The sequence below is a fragment of the Denticeps clupeoides genome, chromosome 17, assembly GCF_900700375.1.
Source record: "Denticeps clupeoides chromosome 17, fDenClu1.1, whole genome shotgun sequence".
Taxonomy (NCBI): domain Eukaryota; kingdom Metazoa; phylum Chordata; class Actinopteri; order Clupeiformes; family Denticipitidae; genus Denticeps; species Denticeps clupeoides.
Genome location: NC_041723.1, coordinates 12,775,638 through 12,794,759, shown reverse-complemented (window position 1 = coordinate 12,794,759; position 19,122 = coordinate 12,775,638). Strand labels below are relative to the sequence as shown.

General features: G+C 43.1%; 2 protein-coding genes across 3 annotated transcripts; one reads left to right on the top strand and one right to left on the bottom strand.

The window, feature by feature from the left end:
• The first annotated feature begins 1,336 nt into the window (after positions 1-1,336).
• Positions 1,337-6,547, top strand: anp32a (acidic (leucine-rich) nuclear phosphoprotein 32 family, member A). The gene is made up of 7 exons (XM_028957334.1): positions 1,337-1,516; positions 3,969-4,118; positions 4,206-4,328; positions 4,406-4,607; positions 4,726-4,853; positions 4,951-4,993; positions 5,729-6,547. The coding sequence occupies exons 1-7, from the start codon at positions 1,463-1,465 to the stop codon at positions 5,806-5,808; spliced, it is 780 nt and encodes a 259-aa protein (XP_028813167.1). The 5' UTR covers positions 1,337-1,462; the 3' UTR covers positions 5,809-6,547.
• Positions 6,355-15,919, bottom strand: LOC114766526 (coronin-2B-like). 2 transcript variants are annotated; one of them, XM_028957332.1, is made up of 12 exons: positions 15,534-15,919; positions 12,094-12,294; positions 10,420-10,536; positions 10,127-10,276; positions 9,881-10,045; positions 9,628-9,744; positions 9,419-9,523; positions 9,216-9,312; positions 8,965-9,077; positions 7,539-7,629; positions 7,321-7,460; positions 6,355-7,078 (listed from the first exon to the last, which is right to left on the bottom strand). In XM_028957332.1, the coding sequence occupies exons 1-12, from the start codon at positions 15,546-15,548 to the stop codon at positions 6,884-6,886; spliced, it is 1,506 nt and encodes a 501-aa protein (XP_028813165.1). In that variant the 5' UTR covers positions 15,549-15,919; the 3' UTR covers positions 6,355-6,883. The 2 variants fall into 2 exon arrangements, with proteins under 2 accessions (XP_028813165.1, XP_028813164.1); XM_028957331.1 differs by having other exon boundaries at positions 7,321-7,629.
• Between the last annotated feature and the right edge of the window lie 3,203 nt (positions 15,920-19,122).

Genomic DNA, 19,122 nt, shown 5'->3' with positions numbered 1-19,122 from the left:
AGTTCCACAAGTGGGAAATTTACAAACTCATCACCCCAGATGGGACTCTGAATCCCTGGCTTAGGAGGCCAGTGCCTTATCCATTATCCACTGGTGGTCATTTTGTGTTTTTTTTTTTTAAATACATTTTCCACAGAACATATGATTAAAAAAAAAAAACATTCATTCATTCATTTACATTCATGGCATTTATCAGATGCTCTTATCCAGAGCACCTTACCTCAGTGGTTACAGGGACAGTCCCCCTGGAGTGTCGGTGTCTTGCTCAGGCACACAATAGTAGTAAGTGAGGTTTGACCCAAGTTCATAGTGTAACCCACTAGGCCACTTCGAGCATGCACATTTCCATTTCTGTTTTTCAAGCATCTAGAGCCTTAGTTCTTAAACTGTGTTACTCAGACCCCCTCTGTAGGTGCTAGAGGAGACTGTGATAATTGTGAATAGTCACAGCATTGATATTGATAATATTGTCAGTATGGAAAAAATTAAATGCCCTCACCTGTTGTGTGTCTGGCTGTAATATTGAGTTTATCATAATAAAATCTAAATCAGATAATATACCTATGGCCAAATATTTCTTGTGAACCACTTATTATGACGTAGCATTGAGATGTCACAGCAGGAATACATTAAGGTAAACATATTATAGGTGAAGTGGGATGTGAAACATTTTGTGCTAAAACTAATATAGGGGTGTTTGTGTTTTCCAGTGAGTAATGGATCCTTTCTAAATACTCCTGGTCCTCTATTATTCATTCCTTTTTCTTAATTTTACCGTGGTGGCTTGTCTAGTTTCGATAACTGATTTAGATTGTGCTTGTGTGTGAAACAGCTCGATGGGGAACTTTGTCTCCCCTCTTCACACTCCGGCACAGTTGGTGGCATCAATGCAGCGTTTATTGCCAAACTTCAGCTGCAGGAACCGAAGAAGACACTCGGTTGCCTTTTGCCCACGACGTTGGACGACAGTCTAGAGGCTACCTATCCACACAAAATAGTTAATTGGTACAAAACGAGAAGACAATTCTAAAGTAAAAGACCCGTTGTTGGTGAGTCCATGTACATAGTAAAGAGGGTGAGGGGCACTCTTGTTTCGGTGTTAGTATGTTCCTAATCGAAACGATTTAACCGGACACAAGAGTCTTCACTGGATGGGAGGATAAGACGAGACCGCTTGTCTTAAATACATTCTCTCAACCGAACGAAATCGGATAGTCCCGCCCCCCCCGGCCCGCGATTGGCCAGAAACGGAGGCTGGGCGTTCAAAAGAGACGCTTGCCCGCGATCCGCGCCCGGCGATTGGCCGCCGGGGGTGGCGGTCACGCGCACGCGCCAGCCCCCGAAGAGATGTAGGTAGTGTGTGGATAGCGTCTGAGAGGCGGTAGCCGAGCGAATAGAGCTTTACATGTCCAAGTGTTCCAGCGTCCCTTAATCGACACGCCGCGTGGGGAGTCCATTTAAAATGGATATGAAGAAAAGAATCCATCTAGAGCTGCGGAACCGAACTCCGTCGGACGTAAGGCAAACCTCCCGGGGCGGGAGCGTCTCGTTTTATGCCCGACGCCGCCGCTGGTTCGGGGGTTCGGGGGGCGCACGGCGGCGAAGTTCACGTCTCTTGTTCTTGAATGGACTTTTAAACGCAGTCGGCGATTGTTCGTCGGATCGCGAGCGGCACTTCGTGCGCCTTCCCGGTGCGCCGGGCCGAGCAACTTCGCGCTGGTGGAGAGCTCCCGACGCTGCGTAAACGCGCCGATTGCGGCGCGGAGCTCCGTATTTCAAGTAAACAAGGGTATCTGCGTGGAGCCATATTTGTAACTTTAATCCCGTGCGCGCCCTTTTCTCACGGAGCCCACCGAACTGCACGGACCGAGGCGACCTCTCTTCGAGCACAATGGCTTTAATCACTTATTAACTTCGTCTTGATCTTTTATTTATTGCTTTCAGCCCAATTGCAATGTCGGAATTCGCGCAAATTGGCGCGAGATCACGTTATAACGCCGGGCGCGGTAATGTAATATGCATTAAAAGGGTCGCATTGAGCTCCTAATATTAACTTGGCAAGTCAGGCTTTTGTACTTGTTTGGCAATATTCTGCAACGTTGCTACGCGTAGAATGTTTTAACTCCGCATTTTAACTCGACATTAACACGTTAACTGCGCACTTGTTTATCGGAGCCACGTTATATTTCATCGCGCTGAACGTCTGTCGCGGCCACGGCGTGACTGGTTAGCCGCGTCCACGGCGTGTTCGGCGGAGTTGTGTTTTTTTTTTTTTTTTTCTTCCCCCTCCCCGGTTCACCCAGGCGCTCGCCGCTGGACCGGCGTTCCGCGCCCGCCCGCTCCGGTGCCGGCCCGCCGTCGGTCGCGGAGCCGCGGCTCCAGGACCCGTTGCGGGCATGGTCGCTGTTTTTTTTTTTTTTTTTTGCGCCACGCGATTATTTCTGGCCAAGTTGCCCGTTTTAAACGCCGCAGTTTCCCCCACGCCGCTCCGTACCGTTCGCCGGAATGAAGGGTTCGAAGACGCGGCGCCGTGGCGCCCCCCCCCGTAATGTTATTAGCTTTGCTAACGCGCTGCGCCGCGAGCCGCCATTTTAGCACTCGGCTAACGTTACCCAACAAAGGCTGTGCTAGGTGTGTCGGGCGGGAGGGAAAGCAGCGCGCCGTGCGCTCGGAACGTTTCCACCCGCGTTCCACAACTCACCCGTGCGACAATTTCCTCGCGTTCGACGACGCTCGGCCGGGTTTGTCGCCCGCCCTTCGCCCCAAAGGGTCGGCGCTCGCACGGCTGGGTTAATGCCCGCTAATCACGCGCGTTTAGTCGCCGAGTTGTGAAGTTTGCGCGCGTGTTTTTGAGTGGCGCGGGTACGGCGTGGGGCTGAAAGCTCCCCGGTCACCCTCCACCGCGCTCACTCGGGAGATCGATGCGAGTCGGCCATTTTGACTATGCACGGGTGGAAATAAGGCAGAGACGCCGCCACGTTACCGGAGCGCCCGGCAGCGTGGTCTCGCCCTAACGTTTCCGAAGCTCCGCGCGGGGCTGCGTGGAAACTTCACGCCAGCCGCTGCTCCCGGAGGTGGGGCGGCTGGAACTGAGTAGCGCAGAGTTTCGTGTCGGTGAAGTTTGATCAAGCGGAGGAATATTTTCCGGTCTCTCTCTCTTTCTCTCTCTCTCTCTCTCTCTCTCTCTCTCTCTCTCTCTCTCTCTCTCTCTTTTTCTTTGCGTGGCGCAGGTCTTTTATGTAACGCGCCGGGCGCATCGCGCGACGTCAACCGGGCGCTCCACGCACGGGGAGTGGGAGCAGAGCCTGCATTGCATCAGTGAGAGCATTGCGTTGATGTCACCTTGGAGAGTCTGCTCCGCTAAGTGCATGCATGACGCTAGCCTGAACGTAGACTCCGCGTAGATCTGGTCTCCGGCCCAGGGGGGAGAATCTGATATTCTATAATTGTAGCAAAAATCAATGCAAAAAAAAAAAAAAAATCGCGTCGGTTATGTCTCAGGGTTTTTCTTATAAATAAATTAAACGTAGTCGGGTTTTATTAGAGATTGTACTAAATGCTGTGACTCGACCCGTTCTCCATGTTTCTGCTTGTTTTAAACCCATGGTTGGTTAATTTGCATATGTCATTGGGGAGCTGCCTGGTGCATCCGTTTTGCAAGCAACACTCGTGAGTCAAAGATTGAAAGTGAATTGTCTCAAATTTAACGCTTGGGACATTCCAGTGCAGCGTCTTTCATATGTACCACGCATTTCCTCATCAAGAGGACTTGCCATCTTGACTACTGCTTCATTGCATGCCAGATCAGGCCGACATATCTTGAATGTAATTGTACTGTATTGCAATATATTTCTTGGCAGAAAAAATATGCAAGACTTTACACCAGTTTGCTTCACTTAGCCAGTAAATTCCCAAATTCTGAGCATCCACTTAATATGTCAGGTTAACTGTGCATTATTTTGTTCCAGGTTAAAGAGCTCGTTCTGGATAACTGTCGGTCGAATGAAGGGAAAATTGAGGGCCTCACAGATGAATTTGAAGAACTGGAATTTTTAAGCACAATTAACGTTGGCTTAACATCAGTTGCAAACTTGCCCAAGTTAAACAAGCTTAAGAAGGTTTGTTTTTATTTGTACGTTAAGCATGTTATGCTGACCTGAAGTGAAATCCTGGTGAAATCTTATTAACTTGTTAACTTCTTCCAGCTTGAACTGAGTGACAACCGAATCTCAGGAGGACTGGAAGTTCTTTCAGAGAGATGTCCAAATCTTACACACCTCAACCTCAGTGGCAACAAAATCAAGGACCTCAGCACCATAGAACCTCTGGTGAGTCACAGGAAGTGCAGTCAGCAATGAGATTAGACATGTCTGTTTAAATCTAACCCGGGACCTTTCATTTTCAGAAAAAATTGGAAAACCTGAAGAGTTTAGACTTGTTCAACTGTGAGGTGACAAACCTGAATGACTACCGGGAGAACGTGTTTAAGTTGCTGCCTCAGTTGACGTACCTTGATGGCTATGACAAAGAGGACAAAGAAGCACCGGACTCTGATGCAGAAGCTTATGTGGAAGGCCTAGATGATGATGATGAAGATGAGGAAGATGGTATGTTAAATGCTTATGAGAATGAACCAGAGCACAAATCCTAAAATACTACCTCCATGTTGCAGTTATTAATCGTTTATTATCATAATTTAAGTAAATTGTGTAATTCCCTGTCAAGGAGCTGATGAGGAGGAATATGATGAAGATGCTGCCCCTGGGGATGAAGAAGATGATGATGAAGAGGTAGAGGAAGAGGAGGATGAGGAAGAAGGTGGAGAAGAAGAGGAGGAGGATTTAAGTGGAGAGGTAGGCCTGTGGTAACAGACCTGGTCTTAACTGAGTTCACGGTTCAAGGACATTGCAGTTTTTTGCTAATGTAATGTAATATTATCTGGCTTTGTAGGAGGAAGAGGAAGAACTAAATGAAGGCGAGGAAGATGAATATGGTGAGAAGGATTTTCCTTTATCTCTATCACTTATAGGATTAATCAAAACTATATTTTCATCTTTAGGAAGTGCAGTGTTAATTTTTTACTGACTTAATTAGTGTGTGGTTGTGTAAATGTAATTTGAACAGTAGGGAATCAAGCACACTGCAACATGTATTTGCAAATGTAGTTTTTATTTACACACTGGCATGAACACCAAATACCTGGCAACATGGCTCTTTGCTAATCAAAAGTACAAAAGAAGAAAACCTACAGCTCATGATTTTTTTAAAATGTATTTATTTTTTACCTTGAATGAAAGCATGTGGGAAGAGCACTTTATGTGCAGCTAGTTGCAGCTGTACTAAGTGTATTATAGTTTAAATGTAATATATTGTTTTGGGTGTTAAAACTGCATTAATTAATTCCATGAGAAGAAAGACTGTCCAACTCATCAGTCTCAATCTAGAATGTTTCTGCAAGCAACATTTGGCCTCTGGGCTGGATTTTACATACCTTTATTATTATTACTGATGTGAAGAGGGATGGCAGCAGCCATTCAAATCACCCTCACTCACGTTTTTCCCCTCTTGAAGGAGTAATAAAATTGTCTGTCTGAATTCAGAAGAAAAACTATAAATAGAAAGTATTTACCAAGGCCTATGGAATGCACATTGTGTTCTGGTGCACTGCTGCAGGCGCACGTGTGTATGTTAATATAGATCCACTGACTGTCCTTTTTTGTGTCATCAGAGGAGGAACGAGGGCAGAAGAGGAAAAGAGACCCAGAAGATGATGGTGATGAGGATGAAGAGGACGATGAGGAGGATTAGACTGATTCCTCTGCTGTCCTTTTTAACTGATAATGTTTTCTAAGCAGTGAGGTCAAAGGTGGGGTGGGTTGGGCTGAAGTAAAGATTAGATCGGGTGTGGAGGTTTTTTTCTGTTCTTTTTTTTTATTATTATTATTATTGTTATAATTATTTTCCTCTGTAAACTATGTGATATAGACCACGCTTATACTTTTGTAATGGAAGCGGCTCCCTTACTTAAGAAATGTCACTGTGTTATGGATGCAGACGTGTGTACAAAGACACAAATACAGATAACCCAATGAACTGTCTTTTTACAATAGAGGAGGAAAAAAAAAATGACCCAAAGCCTTTCAGTGCATGTCAGACTATTTTGATGACTACTGCTTTTTGATAATCTCACATACCAGCCTGCCCTCTTTGTTTTTTTTTTTTCCTCTCTTTTTTTGTGTGTTTTATTTTACAGAGTAAAAGATTTTACTGTTTTGTCATTGTATGTGCCATTTAGGCACAGAGCGGGAATCCTTCCTGTGTGTAATGAATATGTGTGTGTAAGATCCCTTAAGAACCTTTTTGGTTTGTCAGAATGTCTACCATTATCAGATGTATAATTCTTACCTATGCTTGAATAGTCTCTGTGTGGGTTTTTTTTTTGTAAATAGTGACCAAAACATTTTCTATGCTCTTTTGATAATGGTAGACATTTTTGATTATTAAATTCAGTTGTAACCTTTAACTGTAATAAAATCTGAAATTGAGATTAATTGTAATCGGCTTTGATTAAGATCATAGCCAGCTACCCTCAGTGTTCTCCACAATGGGGTTCTCCAACATCCTTTCCTTAGTGGTCTAAATACTCCTAAGACAATTTTGAATTGAGGAAATAATGTGGATAGCTGTTCAGTTCCTAATATAAAGACACACTGATTTTTGAAACTGATACCACAATAGCTTTGACATCTGAAATGTGCACTGTAATATCAAGGAAGACCGATTTTGGCTTTATTCTACATTCATGTAGTTTTGAAGTGGCCTCACAAGATGTCTGCAACTATGATTATTCCTGGAAAGGATCTTTTGTGCTGTACACTGTTTTCTATGAGATGCTGGGAGGCTGTGGCCTGCTGGTGGACATGGGAGATCCACAGCGCAAACAACTGGGCCGTGAGTTGCAGTCGTTCTTTAGGTTTTTGAGCTCCAGCTCAAGCTGTGTGATTCTTGTGTCTCTGTGGTTAAGCTCTTCTCTCAGTCTCTTCAGCTCATCCTGTTGTCTGAAGAACAGTTTCAGAAGCTTTGAAGGTAAACAGAATTAATCTATGAGAAAGTGAATTCACCAGACTTTTTAACTTGCTCCTGACCGACATCATGCTTTGCTTATGATCATGTTATTCAGATAATACACCACAACCCCAAACCCTCAAAGTGCTATTGTGTGATTCTTCAAGGATCAATACAAGAGCCATGCATTAAAAAATTGTGTTAAAGCAATTGTAATATCACTGTATTAGAGTGATTTTGTTGGCACACAGTCACCTCACTGTCTCTCTTTGGTTGAATGTTCTCCAGTAGGTCAATTCCGTGGACCACCATTGCTCTTCTTTCCCTCTTTGAAGCCCTAAGGGCTTTCTGGTCAGGTCTTTTATAGCTTCCTTTTAGTGACATCAACACAGGCGCTGCCCGGACAAAGATGAATGGGTGTCGTGTAAAGTAAGCAAATGAGGAAGCTGAGGAAACAACGACGCAGACCTCACCTCGGTTTATTCCACTCAGCCACTCGTCTGGGGAGACTGCAGGCTCTGTGCCTGGTGTCATTGGGTAGATGTCCTCCTGATATGTCTCAGACTTTAAAAAGACATGACAAGCCATGACTAATATCTACAGTTATTAGATATTAGAGGCCAAAAGTATTAGCGCCCGTTATGAAATTAGGCAAAACGCTTGACCAAAATGACCATTAAAAAGTTTGTTACTTTGTATACAAATACTATAAACAACAAGGTTTAACCAGGATATGCAAAAATGAGACATCCACAATTAGTAGCCCTGGCCATTAATAGTAAGTAGTGTGACCTTCTGAGAGTTCTTTACTAAGTTGGCACAGGCCTGCTGAGGGATTCTTCCACTGCAAATTGTTCTAGAATGTCCAAATTGCATGGTTTCTGAGCATGGACATTCACTTTGAGCTCCAGCCACAGATTCTTGGTAGCATTGAGGTCTGGGCTCCGTGCGGGCCACTCCAGGATCCTGGTTTTGATATCCTCGAGGAACTGTTGGACTAACTTCGATGTGTGCTTTAGGTCATAGTCTTTTCGGAAGACACAGCAATGACCCAACCCTTCACTACGAGCAGATATTAGCATATTCTCCCTCAAAATGTCAACAATTTTCTTTTTTCATGATGCCAGGGACATGAGCAGGTCTCCCGCCTGAGGCTGTAAAACATCACAATGTTTAACTGGGGGATGAAGGTTTCTCCATTTCTTCGCCAAACATTAGCAACATCCAAGGGGTTCTTGGAAAGCAGTCCACCATGACGTAGAGCCCTCACAACTGGGTTCCTTGAAACACTAACTCCTGAAGAGTCCAGGTCTGCAACTATCATCTTGGCAGATGTCCGGGGGTCCTTGCCAACATCTTTGGCTATTTACCTCTCCAAAGTTCTCAAAATCTTGTGCTTACAGCCACAGCCAGGTTCGCTTCTTACAGAATTTGTCTCCTTGAACTTGCCAATCATGCAACCTACAGCAGTTTTAGAACTATGAATTGCTTGGAGATGGCAGTGTAGCCTTCCACCTTAGCATGAGCCTCTTCTGTCTTCTTTCTGAGCTCCAAATTTGTTTCCTTTGTCTTTGGCACGGTGAGTAACAGTAGATTCTCTCATGTGTTTAAGTGCCCTGATCCTTGGAGTCTTTATATGGTGATGCAAGATGTAGGATGCAAAATGACTGCACAGGTCTGGTTTCAAAGCTGATTGGTTCATTATTGTAGGCCTGTTATGAAAGCAAATATTCACATTGGCCTAATATTTTTGCCCAACCAATATTTTACTATATTTGATATAAAGCAAGCCTAAAAATGCCTTTTATATTACAAAATGTTCCAAAAGCTACGAAATAGCACTGTTCAATGTTCAACAGTAGCAATCTCTCTATCCATTTACCTATCTATGGTTCTTACCCTTCGTGGCACAATCATGGAAACTGGCTCAACTAGACCTCTCAAAGTCACCAGTTTGTAAAAACGAAAGACTTCACATGCACCCACATCCAGGCCACGTTTTGGCATTACTCCTAGAATAAGGTACAATAACATTGTAAAAATAAGCTAAAATGAAGCACTGCATCACAGACATAACATTATTTGGCCAAAAAACAATACACTACTAATCTGAATACAGTTTATAGAGAATACATTTGCGGGACACTTGCCTAGTCCTTTCTGTGGGGAAGGAGACCTGAACTCCATGAGATATTGGAGGTATGGCTTCTCTTTATGTATCTCATAGTATCTGATGTTACCATCTCCCTGCAAAGATTGGAAAGACAATTTCAGTCAATGTATGATCTATAACACAATACTCATAATACCCTGGAAAAAATGATACATTTATTATTAGTACAGTTATACTTACTTTGCCCGCTAAGTAGAGCATGTGTGTGTCAGCATCATAAAAGGGGAAGAGCAATCCTGAGAGTCCGTCTATCTCCTCTTCAGTGATGGGCCTTGTTAAGTCGTCCTTTAAAGAATAAAACAGCAGAGAACCATCAGGTCAGAAGATCTGTCATGGATCTATGTATGCCCTGATGGCCATCACGATAATAAAATTATTGGTCACTGTACCTGATCCCACAATGCAACCTGCCTGGTGTTCCATTGCGAGACTCCTGTAGTGATCAGACGTCTTGTGTTGCCTAGAAACACCACTCTGTTTACCCTGTGGTTCTTGCAGTCTGCCTCCTTTAGATAGATGGTAGATCATTTCCCATATTTTATATCATTATTTTTTTCAAGAACATGGTGTTTTCTTTTGCTAGTTTAGAGTTTATTCTTCATAACGTGGGTGATGCGTCATACACCAGTTTGTGTATCTCACTTGTAGCACTTTGCCTGAACGAGGTTCAATCAAACGGAGCCGGTTGTCTTTGCATGTGGTGGCCAACAGGGTTCCGTCTGCATTCAAGGAGATGCAGAGAATAACTTCTGAGTGACAATCAATCCTCTTCACAGGTCCCCCAATTTCTAAATTCCACAGGAATATCTTGAAAAGCAATGGAGAAAAAAATAATATTTGTGGCTGAGGAAAAAATTTATGTAATTTGAAGGGAGGGTCTTTCATTACCTTGTTGTCGTATCCAGCACTGAAGAGGAGCCCACTGCATGTGGGGTGCCACTCAATTAGCCCCACCCGTCGGGTGTGTCCATGCAGCTCCAGTGCAGATGCAGTCATGTTTCGTCTGAGTCCACCCTCCGGAATCTCCCATATTCTCACCTACGTCCGAAAAAATCTGCATCATCGCTCTACTCACGATACTGAATTTCCTAACTCAGGGAAGGCAAGAAAATACTCACAATGAAAGCCATGAAAGGTGTGAGAACCAAACAGCATGGGTTACATGAACCTGTACAACTTACTGAACAGTCTTCTGAGCAAGAGGCAATGACATGGTCCATAAATGGGTTCCATTTGATATCCAAAACATTGCCCTGGTGACCACATACTTTGGGGTAGTGGGGGTCAATTCGACCAGACTGAAAGAAAAATGTGTTATTTTATTTATTTATTTATTAAATAAAAAAAAAAGTCATAGAAATGCTGTAGTGTGTCTGACTGTCCACTAAGTGGTGCATGTGTTTTGTAGGTTATTCTACACTATCATGATGCCCCTCTTTTAAGCATCCCCGTTCTGGGTGTGCTTATTTTGTCTTCACTGGGAATGAGATGGCAGGATTCACTCTGAGACATGTTGGCAAATGGTACTGAGGAACTGGATAATAATCTACTAGGTAAATCTGGGTCGTGCATTCATGTAGGTGTTCCTTTGAGATATAACACCTACCTAAGGAATGTTGGAGGCCAGTTACATGGCAGCACACTATTTCAGCAGATGAATACACCTTGCCAAAACAGAAAAATTGGGTGTTCCACCTTCCTGGACAACGAATCTCTTGATCAGGATGGCTGGTAAATACCATATGTCACATTCAGAGGAGTCCATGTCTAAAATGTAACCATCAAGTGGTTTCAATGTTCTGTCTTACACGTATTTCCCATTATCTTCTCTCATTTCCTATAACTACAAGACAGTGAAGGGACTTGTTCAATTTGTGTCATCCGCGTCTAGTTTGCCCCCTACTCCTTTATGAGTGACATTACCTCCTAGTCCTGTGTGTCTTGTTGTCCACCTGTATGCAACCTGCATATATATTCACCTATAGTCTGATGTTCTCCCTTATGTATGGCCACATCCCCATTTTTCTTAAGGGGGGGGGGGGGGGGGGGTACAGCACAAACATTATTAATGACAACTGTAAAACAGAAAATAAACAGCTCAATATGGAATACTATATGACCTAACATTTTCCATTTTCTTTCAGGTCTGATACAAGAGTGAGTTGAGGAAAAGCAGAAGAAACTGATCATTGCCCAGCCCATATGTACTTGTCACACTGGCCTGTCCCTGAAAAGTCACTTTTATCGGAACCCTAACAAGAGACTTTCTTCAGTATAGCGTGAAGCGTCAACAGCAATGACGCTTTACAGAAGTTGCTATCCTTCTCTGACCAATGCCCATTTTCAAAATGTTAAACATGTGATGATGTGCTGATGTAATGGGGTCACGTGCAATTAGCTATTATGTGTGCATTAGAGTCCAACAACAATTAATTTAAATTTAAACATTATTTGCAAGAATTGTATTCCCGACTGCCTGTTCATTTTTTTATTCCCATCAAATCATACATAATCTATACTAGCCTCAGTTTTAGTGACCCTGTACTGCAGGGGGGAACATGCACCCACACACTCACTCATTCACTCACTCACTCACTCACTCACTCACTCACTCACTCACTCACTCACTCACTCACTCACTCACATGTCTTTGGACTGTAGGAGGAAACCAAACAACCTGAAGCAAACCCAAATGAGCACACGGAGAACAAATTCAGAAAGAACTAAACCCAGCCAACAAATCTGTCAAATCAGACAAAGCATTAAGTGTAGTTATCATGTAGAAACCACGGACTAATATTAAAACAAATAATATACAGCACATGGATCATGTGCTACAGCAATAAAGGCCTTACCTTGGAGACTGGAATGACAAGGAATGATCCTCCTCCTGCACTTTCTGTGACGATGGCTAGAAACTTGGGGTTGACGGCACAGAACTGGCTGTCGTGAACGCTTCTAGTTATTGGAATACCATCAAAACACTCTTCCCTGTTGTCAGCTTTTCCATAGACATTTCGGAACTTGGAACTCCTGTATGTCGGGCGCCATGACATCTAGGGGCAAACGCAAGACCAAACAATTGAAGTATTTCTTCATAGCCTCGCCTCTCCAAATAAAACTTTTATTTGTTGTGTGCATGTCTCTGGTTAATATTCACAGCTACCGTGTTAAAGGTCTTGCCTGCAGAATCTTTGAGTAGTTGGAAGTCAATAATAAATAGTATTAGGAATATGGTTGTTTGGGGTCTGACCTATGAGACGGATGCAAAGGACAATCTTAATGTGTTTTTTAAAAATCATGTCATCTCCCTGTCACTTATGGAAGCCTCTTTTGTACATGTGTCAGTTAAAAATATGCATTAAAGCATATGCATGCATTATAAGCATAATTGTTAGTCTTAATAATTAATCATGATTCGTTTTTTAAAAATATGTGTAATTGATTTGTTACATATATTAACAGCATTAATTAGAAATATGTTTGAATCCTAAATTTGTTTAATACTCTTGAATACCAGACATAATGGTGATACTTGTTTTCAGAGAGGGTAATTACAATTATTCTGTAATATCTTCTGCATACAGATTAGAAAAGTTTTTGGGGTGTCATTATTTTATTTATGTTGATGAACGAAATCTGACTCAGTCCTAGTCCTGGCTTTAGTCCTTAATGCCTCTTTTAAATGAGAGCAGCCACCAGTCTACTGAATGGGGTGGGGGTCATATGTAAGGGGAACATAGGGCAACTTCAGCTCATTTCAGGGTGCCAGTGCTCCAGCCATCAACATCAATTAGCCTTCACTGAAGCGGAATTGAGTCTCACAGACCTCTATTTAAGCAGAATGTGATTAGAATGGACAGTGTCATGGTGCGTAGATCTGCTTGAGTTGCTAGGGGTCAAGACCAGACTCTGGGAGACGTCAGGGGACTCTTTCCATCCTCCCCACCCTTAGTCACTTTCCTATTCCAGGAGCAGAAAGTTTCCTGACACACCCTGTCGACATGCACAGAATTCAGTCATTGTGTTTTTGCCTTGTTTCTTTTTTCTTGTTGGTTGTTTGATGTGATCCTAGGAGGACTGCATGAGAGAAACTTCACTCCCTCTCTGTTGCTGTCAGAGATAAAGGAAAGCAGAGCGGAACGTGTCGGATGGAGATATAAACTCTGAACGTTGCAGCCAAATTATAATCTGCTGCCCTATATTCTGCACACAAACCCAACAGGCAAAGAGGATTTACAAGACACTCTGTATCTCTATAGAGAATGATGCCTTTTCTCTCTCGCCTCCGGTCTTGACAAATGAAATTGTGGACAATAACAGCTGTTTGTACCCACAAGCCTTTTTGGAAAACGACAGGGTGCAGAGCGTTCGATCAGATGTTTCCCCATAGATGTGATTGCTGATGTCTTTCTCTCTCTCTCATGGTTGTGCTATAAAATGTGTGTATTTGGAGTCACTTTCCAGGTTTGCAGTCAGCATGTCCTTGTGTTCTATTTTTTGCTCTCTGAAGCTGGGACCAATGTAGACCTGCTTTCTCCTGTAACAACACAATCGCTTCTGAGAGAACTGAGATGTGGTGATGGAATATACGATAAGATTCTTTTTTTAGTCCCACAAGTGGGGAACTTGGCTTTGTGTAGTTGAAAAATGTACAGATCGTGTACTGTTCTCATAGTAGAACATGAACTTTTTTCAGTGTCAAGTTTGATTTATTGATGTATATAAACCAAACAAACCTGGTGTAAGTATCATTATAGTAGTGTAAAAAAAGCTTTTTACCCTCTTTAGTTTAAAATAGCATATCTACTTGAATGAGAAAAACACATTAAACCCATGACAGCTTTGGTTTACTTTTTTCAGTGTACTAATAGCAGAACATTTACATTTACAGTATTTTATCAGACGCCCTTATCCAGAGTGACTTACAATCAGTAGTTACAGGGACAGTCTCCCTGGAGGGACACAATGGTACTAAGCGGGATTTGAACCTGGGTCTTGTAGTTCATAGGTTAGTGTGTTACCCACTAGGCTACTACCACCCATGCAGAACATGACCTTTATCCCAGTATTTCTTGTGCTTGTGTATGAATATGGTTGACCGAGGCATGTGTCTGAGGAATGATGCCATGCAGGGGATTCTTTCATAGAAATGAATTTTAATGAACTTAATGTTGACGCACTGCCGTCAAATAGTTGTCATTCTTCCAGTAAAACCCCAAAATTCAGTTCACGGTCGTTTTCTATGCTAAGTAATGTGTTTAATAGTTAGAAAGTTTGCATTCTAAATGCATGATTTGCAAACGATGCAGTGATCATTAAATGAAATATCTCCATCGATTGAATGAATGACTGGGGTTTGCAGAATGAACCCTTCTGAGGGAATAATTATTTGATACACACCAGCAAATATGCACACACATTAGAAGAAACACTTTGCCAGTTGAGATCAGTCAGGTGCATTTCCTGGCTTATGTCATGCCATTGTTAGCTGCAATTTCCTGGTTCAGGCCCTTGTGTTTCCTCCTCTCATTTTAAGCCCACCCTGCTACTGAATGATGAGGGCCATTTGGGACTGAGACACAATGGGAACCGACTGGCTCAGTTTACTTCCTGATGTCTTTGCTGCAATCATTTTAATGGAGAACTTAGCAGGACGCTGCTTTTTTCTTTATCGCTTCATCTAGTGGCATTTTACGTAAAAAAATGGTCTTAATTGCACGCTACATCACCTTCAGGCTGGTAACACTGACCCCAGGTCATCTTCTATTAGTACTATATCATCATATTCTTCTGTTGGGGAACACGAGCATCATATTTCACCCTCACAGATGTGACTGTGGATAACATTACACAAGCCAAACACACCTGCTTCCTCATCTCCGCAATGCACATGTCCTTCCTCTTCTCTCTTCCCCTAAACTAATCACATTTTCATTCGATACTGCAGGTCCACTGGCAAATAGCATGTGCAAAGTGCCATGCAAAACCGATCCAGCGTGCAGAAAATGCATATTCCATGCAGCCATCTGCAATATATATTGGTCCGAACGTCAAGAGATGGCAGGCGAGTTCTCTTTTTAATGCACTGTGAGATTTTCATAGATTTTCATACTCGCTGAGAGTTGCCAGGCAGCATAGTGGTGCCTAAATAAACTGATTGTCTGTGTTTTTTTGACCAACACAGATTTCACGTTTTAACCCCTTTTGCTTTCTTTTTGTCCCCTACATTCATCAACAACCATCACCAACCAGCACTCTCCACACAAATCAGACCCTCACCCATATTACTTACCTTTGGCACGGTCATGCAGCGGCGCAATCAGAACACTTCAGACCGCTGTTCTCAAGACAAATCCCCCCAGCACCGATGTGAGACCACGAGTAACGGGGACAGATATAAATAGATAGTCAGACTCCTCTCCCTTTCTGTCCCGCTGTGAGGTGAGTGGGTGACGGTAAATGCTGCTGTTGCTACTGCTGCTGCGAGGTGCTGTGCTGTTCCAAAGCTGGAGTGCACGTGGTAGCACAGGACGGGCTCCTCCTTCACCAGCTCGCTCCTGTCTCGGAAACTGTGGAGGAAACCAGTTGAACGGAGGACAGAGGAGCAACCGCAAAGCTGCTTTTACTCTGAGTTGGTCTCTGTGACTGGCTGTAGACTGCATAGCCGTGGAGCGTCTCAGCGGCTGCCACAGGGGCGAGACCGGCCTGAATTATGATGCCAATTCATCACTGAGCTCGTCTGGACAATTATTTGTGCTAGAAAACGGGACACTCGGCTTCTGTCTCGGAATTCCCCTGGGAATAATCGTTTCCATTAATCCATTTGTGCAGCCAAATGATTCATCCAGCGAAAATAAAAAATATGACTGTTCATGTGTGCGGATGAGCCCGGCGTTCATTTTTCCACTGGCTCGCAACGCTCCCAAATCCCACAGTGCTTATATCTCCAAATGTATAAACACTCACGAAGTTCCATCTGAAGTTGAGAGGGACATGCGGGTACATTTGCAGTTTGTAACTTGAGACTTAACGCTTTCCCTGTCCTGCAACATTGAGTGTACCTCCTTTTCCATGTTAATCTTTTGACCAGTGTAACGTGTAACTGACAGCTCGGTGACCTGTCTAAGTGGTCTTGTGCTGCCCTCCTGTGGCCACCTCTTCCTACCAAACTTATAGTGGATGCACTGGGAACCCAGGAATGACCCGTCCACAAAATTTCTAACCAACAAAACGGCAGTTGGCAATTAACATAGAATTAAGAATGATTACCTAGAATTAAGTCAAATCTACATAGATTTCCACTTTAAAATGCTCTGAATTAACCCTGAGAAGAGCTGGCCTGTTTTTCAAATCACTACATAAGCAATAAACCACATGAAACCTTCTCTACACACACAGCAAGGGTTCTGATTGTCAAAACAGAGAACGTGATATTAGCCGAACACCTCCCTTGCATTGTGATTTATGCAGCGGCTCAAAAGCGGCCTGAACACAATGTAATCAGAGGAGTGATAGAAACAGCATGTCTGAAAATGATCTATATCTTCACTGCATTGCAGAACACATATGATGTACAGCTGCCTGACATTCTGACAGATAAATCATCAAGATAAATTATCTTCCACACACGTGTCACTCTTGGAAGTGGAAGACACATACAGTTTGCTAGCATCCCCTAGCATCGAGTCTTTCTAGGCTTTTTTAGAAATGACTCAAATGACCATAATGACCATAATGGCCTGTGCTGAAGGATGGAAAATGTGAAAAAACAGCTGTTCATGTTCACACACCTTCAGAGATAAAAATGAACCTTGGTGACGTGCTTTGGGCAGCTTTCAGAGGTTTTTAAAGGCTTTTCCAGTTCACACAAGATCACACTTCCCACAACTCTTTTACTGATAATCAAGGTCACGGTAAAAAAATGATGGTGCCACATTTTACCCTTGTACCAACCCTCAAAGAAAAACCCCGTGATGTATTTTTGGTGTGTGTCATCGTAATTCAGACCTTATCCCCAGGAAAGTACCGGCCTCATGAAAGCAGCCACTCTCATCCTGAGCCTGGTGCAGCATTCTTCATGAAGGCGCTTATCAGAACCAGCTGTGAGAGGGCAAGTTTTTGATGCTCTCACACAATTGGTCCAAATCTCCAGACAAGAGATTTAACTCACATTTTGCATTCGTTTCTTTTGGAGATTGGACCTCGGAATGGACCTAGTGGGTAACACACTGGCCTATGAACCAGAAGACCCAGGTTCAAATCCCACTTACTACCATTGTGTCCCTGAGCAAGACACTTAACCCTAAGTTGCTCCAGGGGGGGGGGACTGTCCCCGTAACTACTGATTGTAAGTCGCTCTGGATACGGGCGTCTGATAAATGCTGTAAATGTAAATGTATGTAAATGTTAAAAACAGGAGCAGTCCATGGGTCACATCTCTCCATTGATCATGGAGATGCTTGAAATCTCATTCCAGAGTGCAGAAGTCACCTGGTCTTCATTCCAGGCCATCGGACTACTTTCTAATTTCATGCTGATCCAGACCCTTTGGCGGTGATTAGGCCCGAATTCCTTCACCACACGTAGTTATCAGACGTGCTTTGTTCATCTCTCAAGTTTTCAGGAGCGCAGAGCTCACTCTATCCACCCAAATGCCTGGCACCCTTCCTCCACCCTAAATCATTCAGCATCAGGAGCGTCAGTGTCAGGGTCGGTCAGCACTTCCAGCAACTGCAGCCCAGGTCCAGACAGCAGCTGTTTGGAGAGAGTGGGTGTAGCGCAGGCCAGTATTCCTTAAAAAGTCATATATCTCGACATTTGGTTCAAATTACCAAGTGACGGCAATTTTTTTTCCAACGGCAAGACATGAATGATGCCTTATTTGCTTCTCTGTGACAGTCATTAAACTTATTTTTAGTCTGTTATTTTGGAGGAAAAATGTAATTTACAGCTAAAATGACATCAGCACAATTAGTCAGTATTTTCTTAGCCATTTAAAAGCTTTTATTTAAGTTCTTTTACAACTGACTTCATGGAAATGCTCTGACACTTTAGTCACTTTGGCGCTTCTGTCACGTTTCAAATGTGAACATATATTTTACAATACAATAAAGTGTTCATGAAATCCTTTTACAATGTGCTCAAATGAATGATATGAATGATACATGTGAATTGACTAAAACATATCGTACAGGTCATTCAGTGCAATTGTGTCATATTGCCTGATGGAAAAAAATATCAACAAATCCATATCTAGGGAACACGTTACCAGGGTAATGCTGGCTGTTGGAGGGTACAAGACAACCACAAGTTTTATTTAAACAGGCAGTAAAACAGCGGGTTGATGGATGCTGCAGACCAGAGACAAATATCTCATAAATTGTACTTGGACAATTCGTCAATGTCATTTTTGGAATAAAGACTAAACATTTATTGACACCAACACCTTATATAACATAAAAAATTGAGTTTGCAGAATGTTTGTGTTTTGTGTCAAATCACTAAAACATTTGGAAATATGTGGTGCCTTTTGTCATTCATTCATTCACTAGGATTTCAGAAATATTTCCCATTAACTGACAGGATTCCCGGATTAGTCAGTAAATGACAGGAAAGGGTTCTGTTGTTAAAAGTAGCAGTTTTTTGTCTTAACAATTTCCGACTCCAGCCTTTGAGTCAACGCTCAGTCACATCCCTCCATGTTGTGACTTCTGCCCCAGGTCATCCCTTTGTTTTCCAGTCAGGTTAATTTGACTCCTTTTCGTTTTATTGACTTGTTTTGGCCAGGCCGGGTTGGCATACATGGGGTACGGGGCGGGAGAGCAAGAAGAAGCATCTGCACCCTTTTCCCGACATGCACCCTTTGGTTCTCTCTGCCTCAG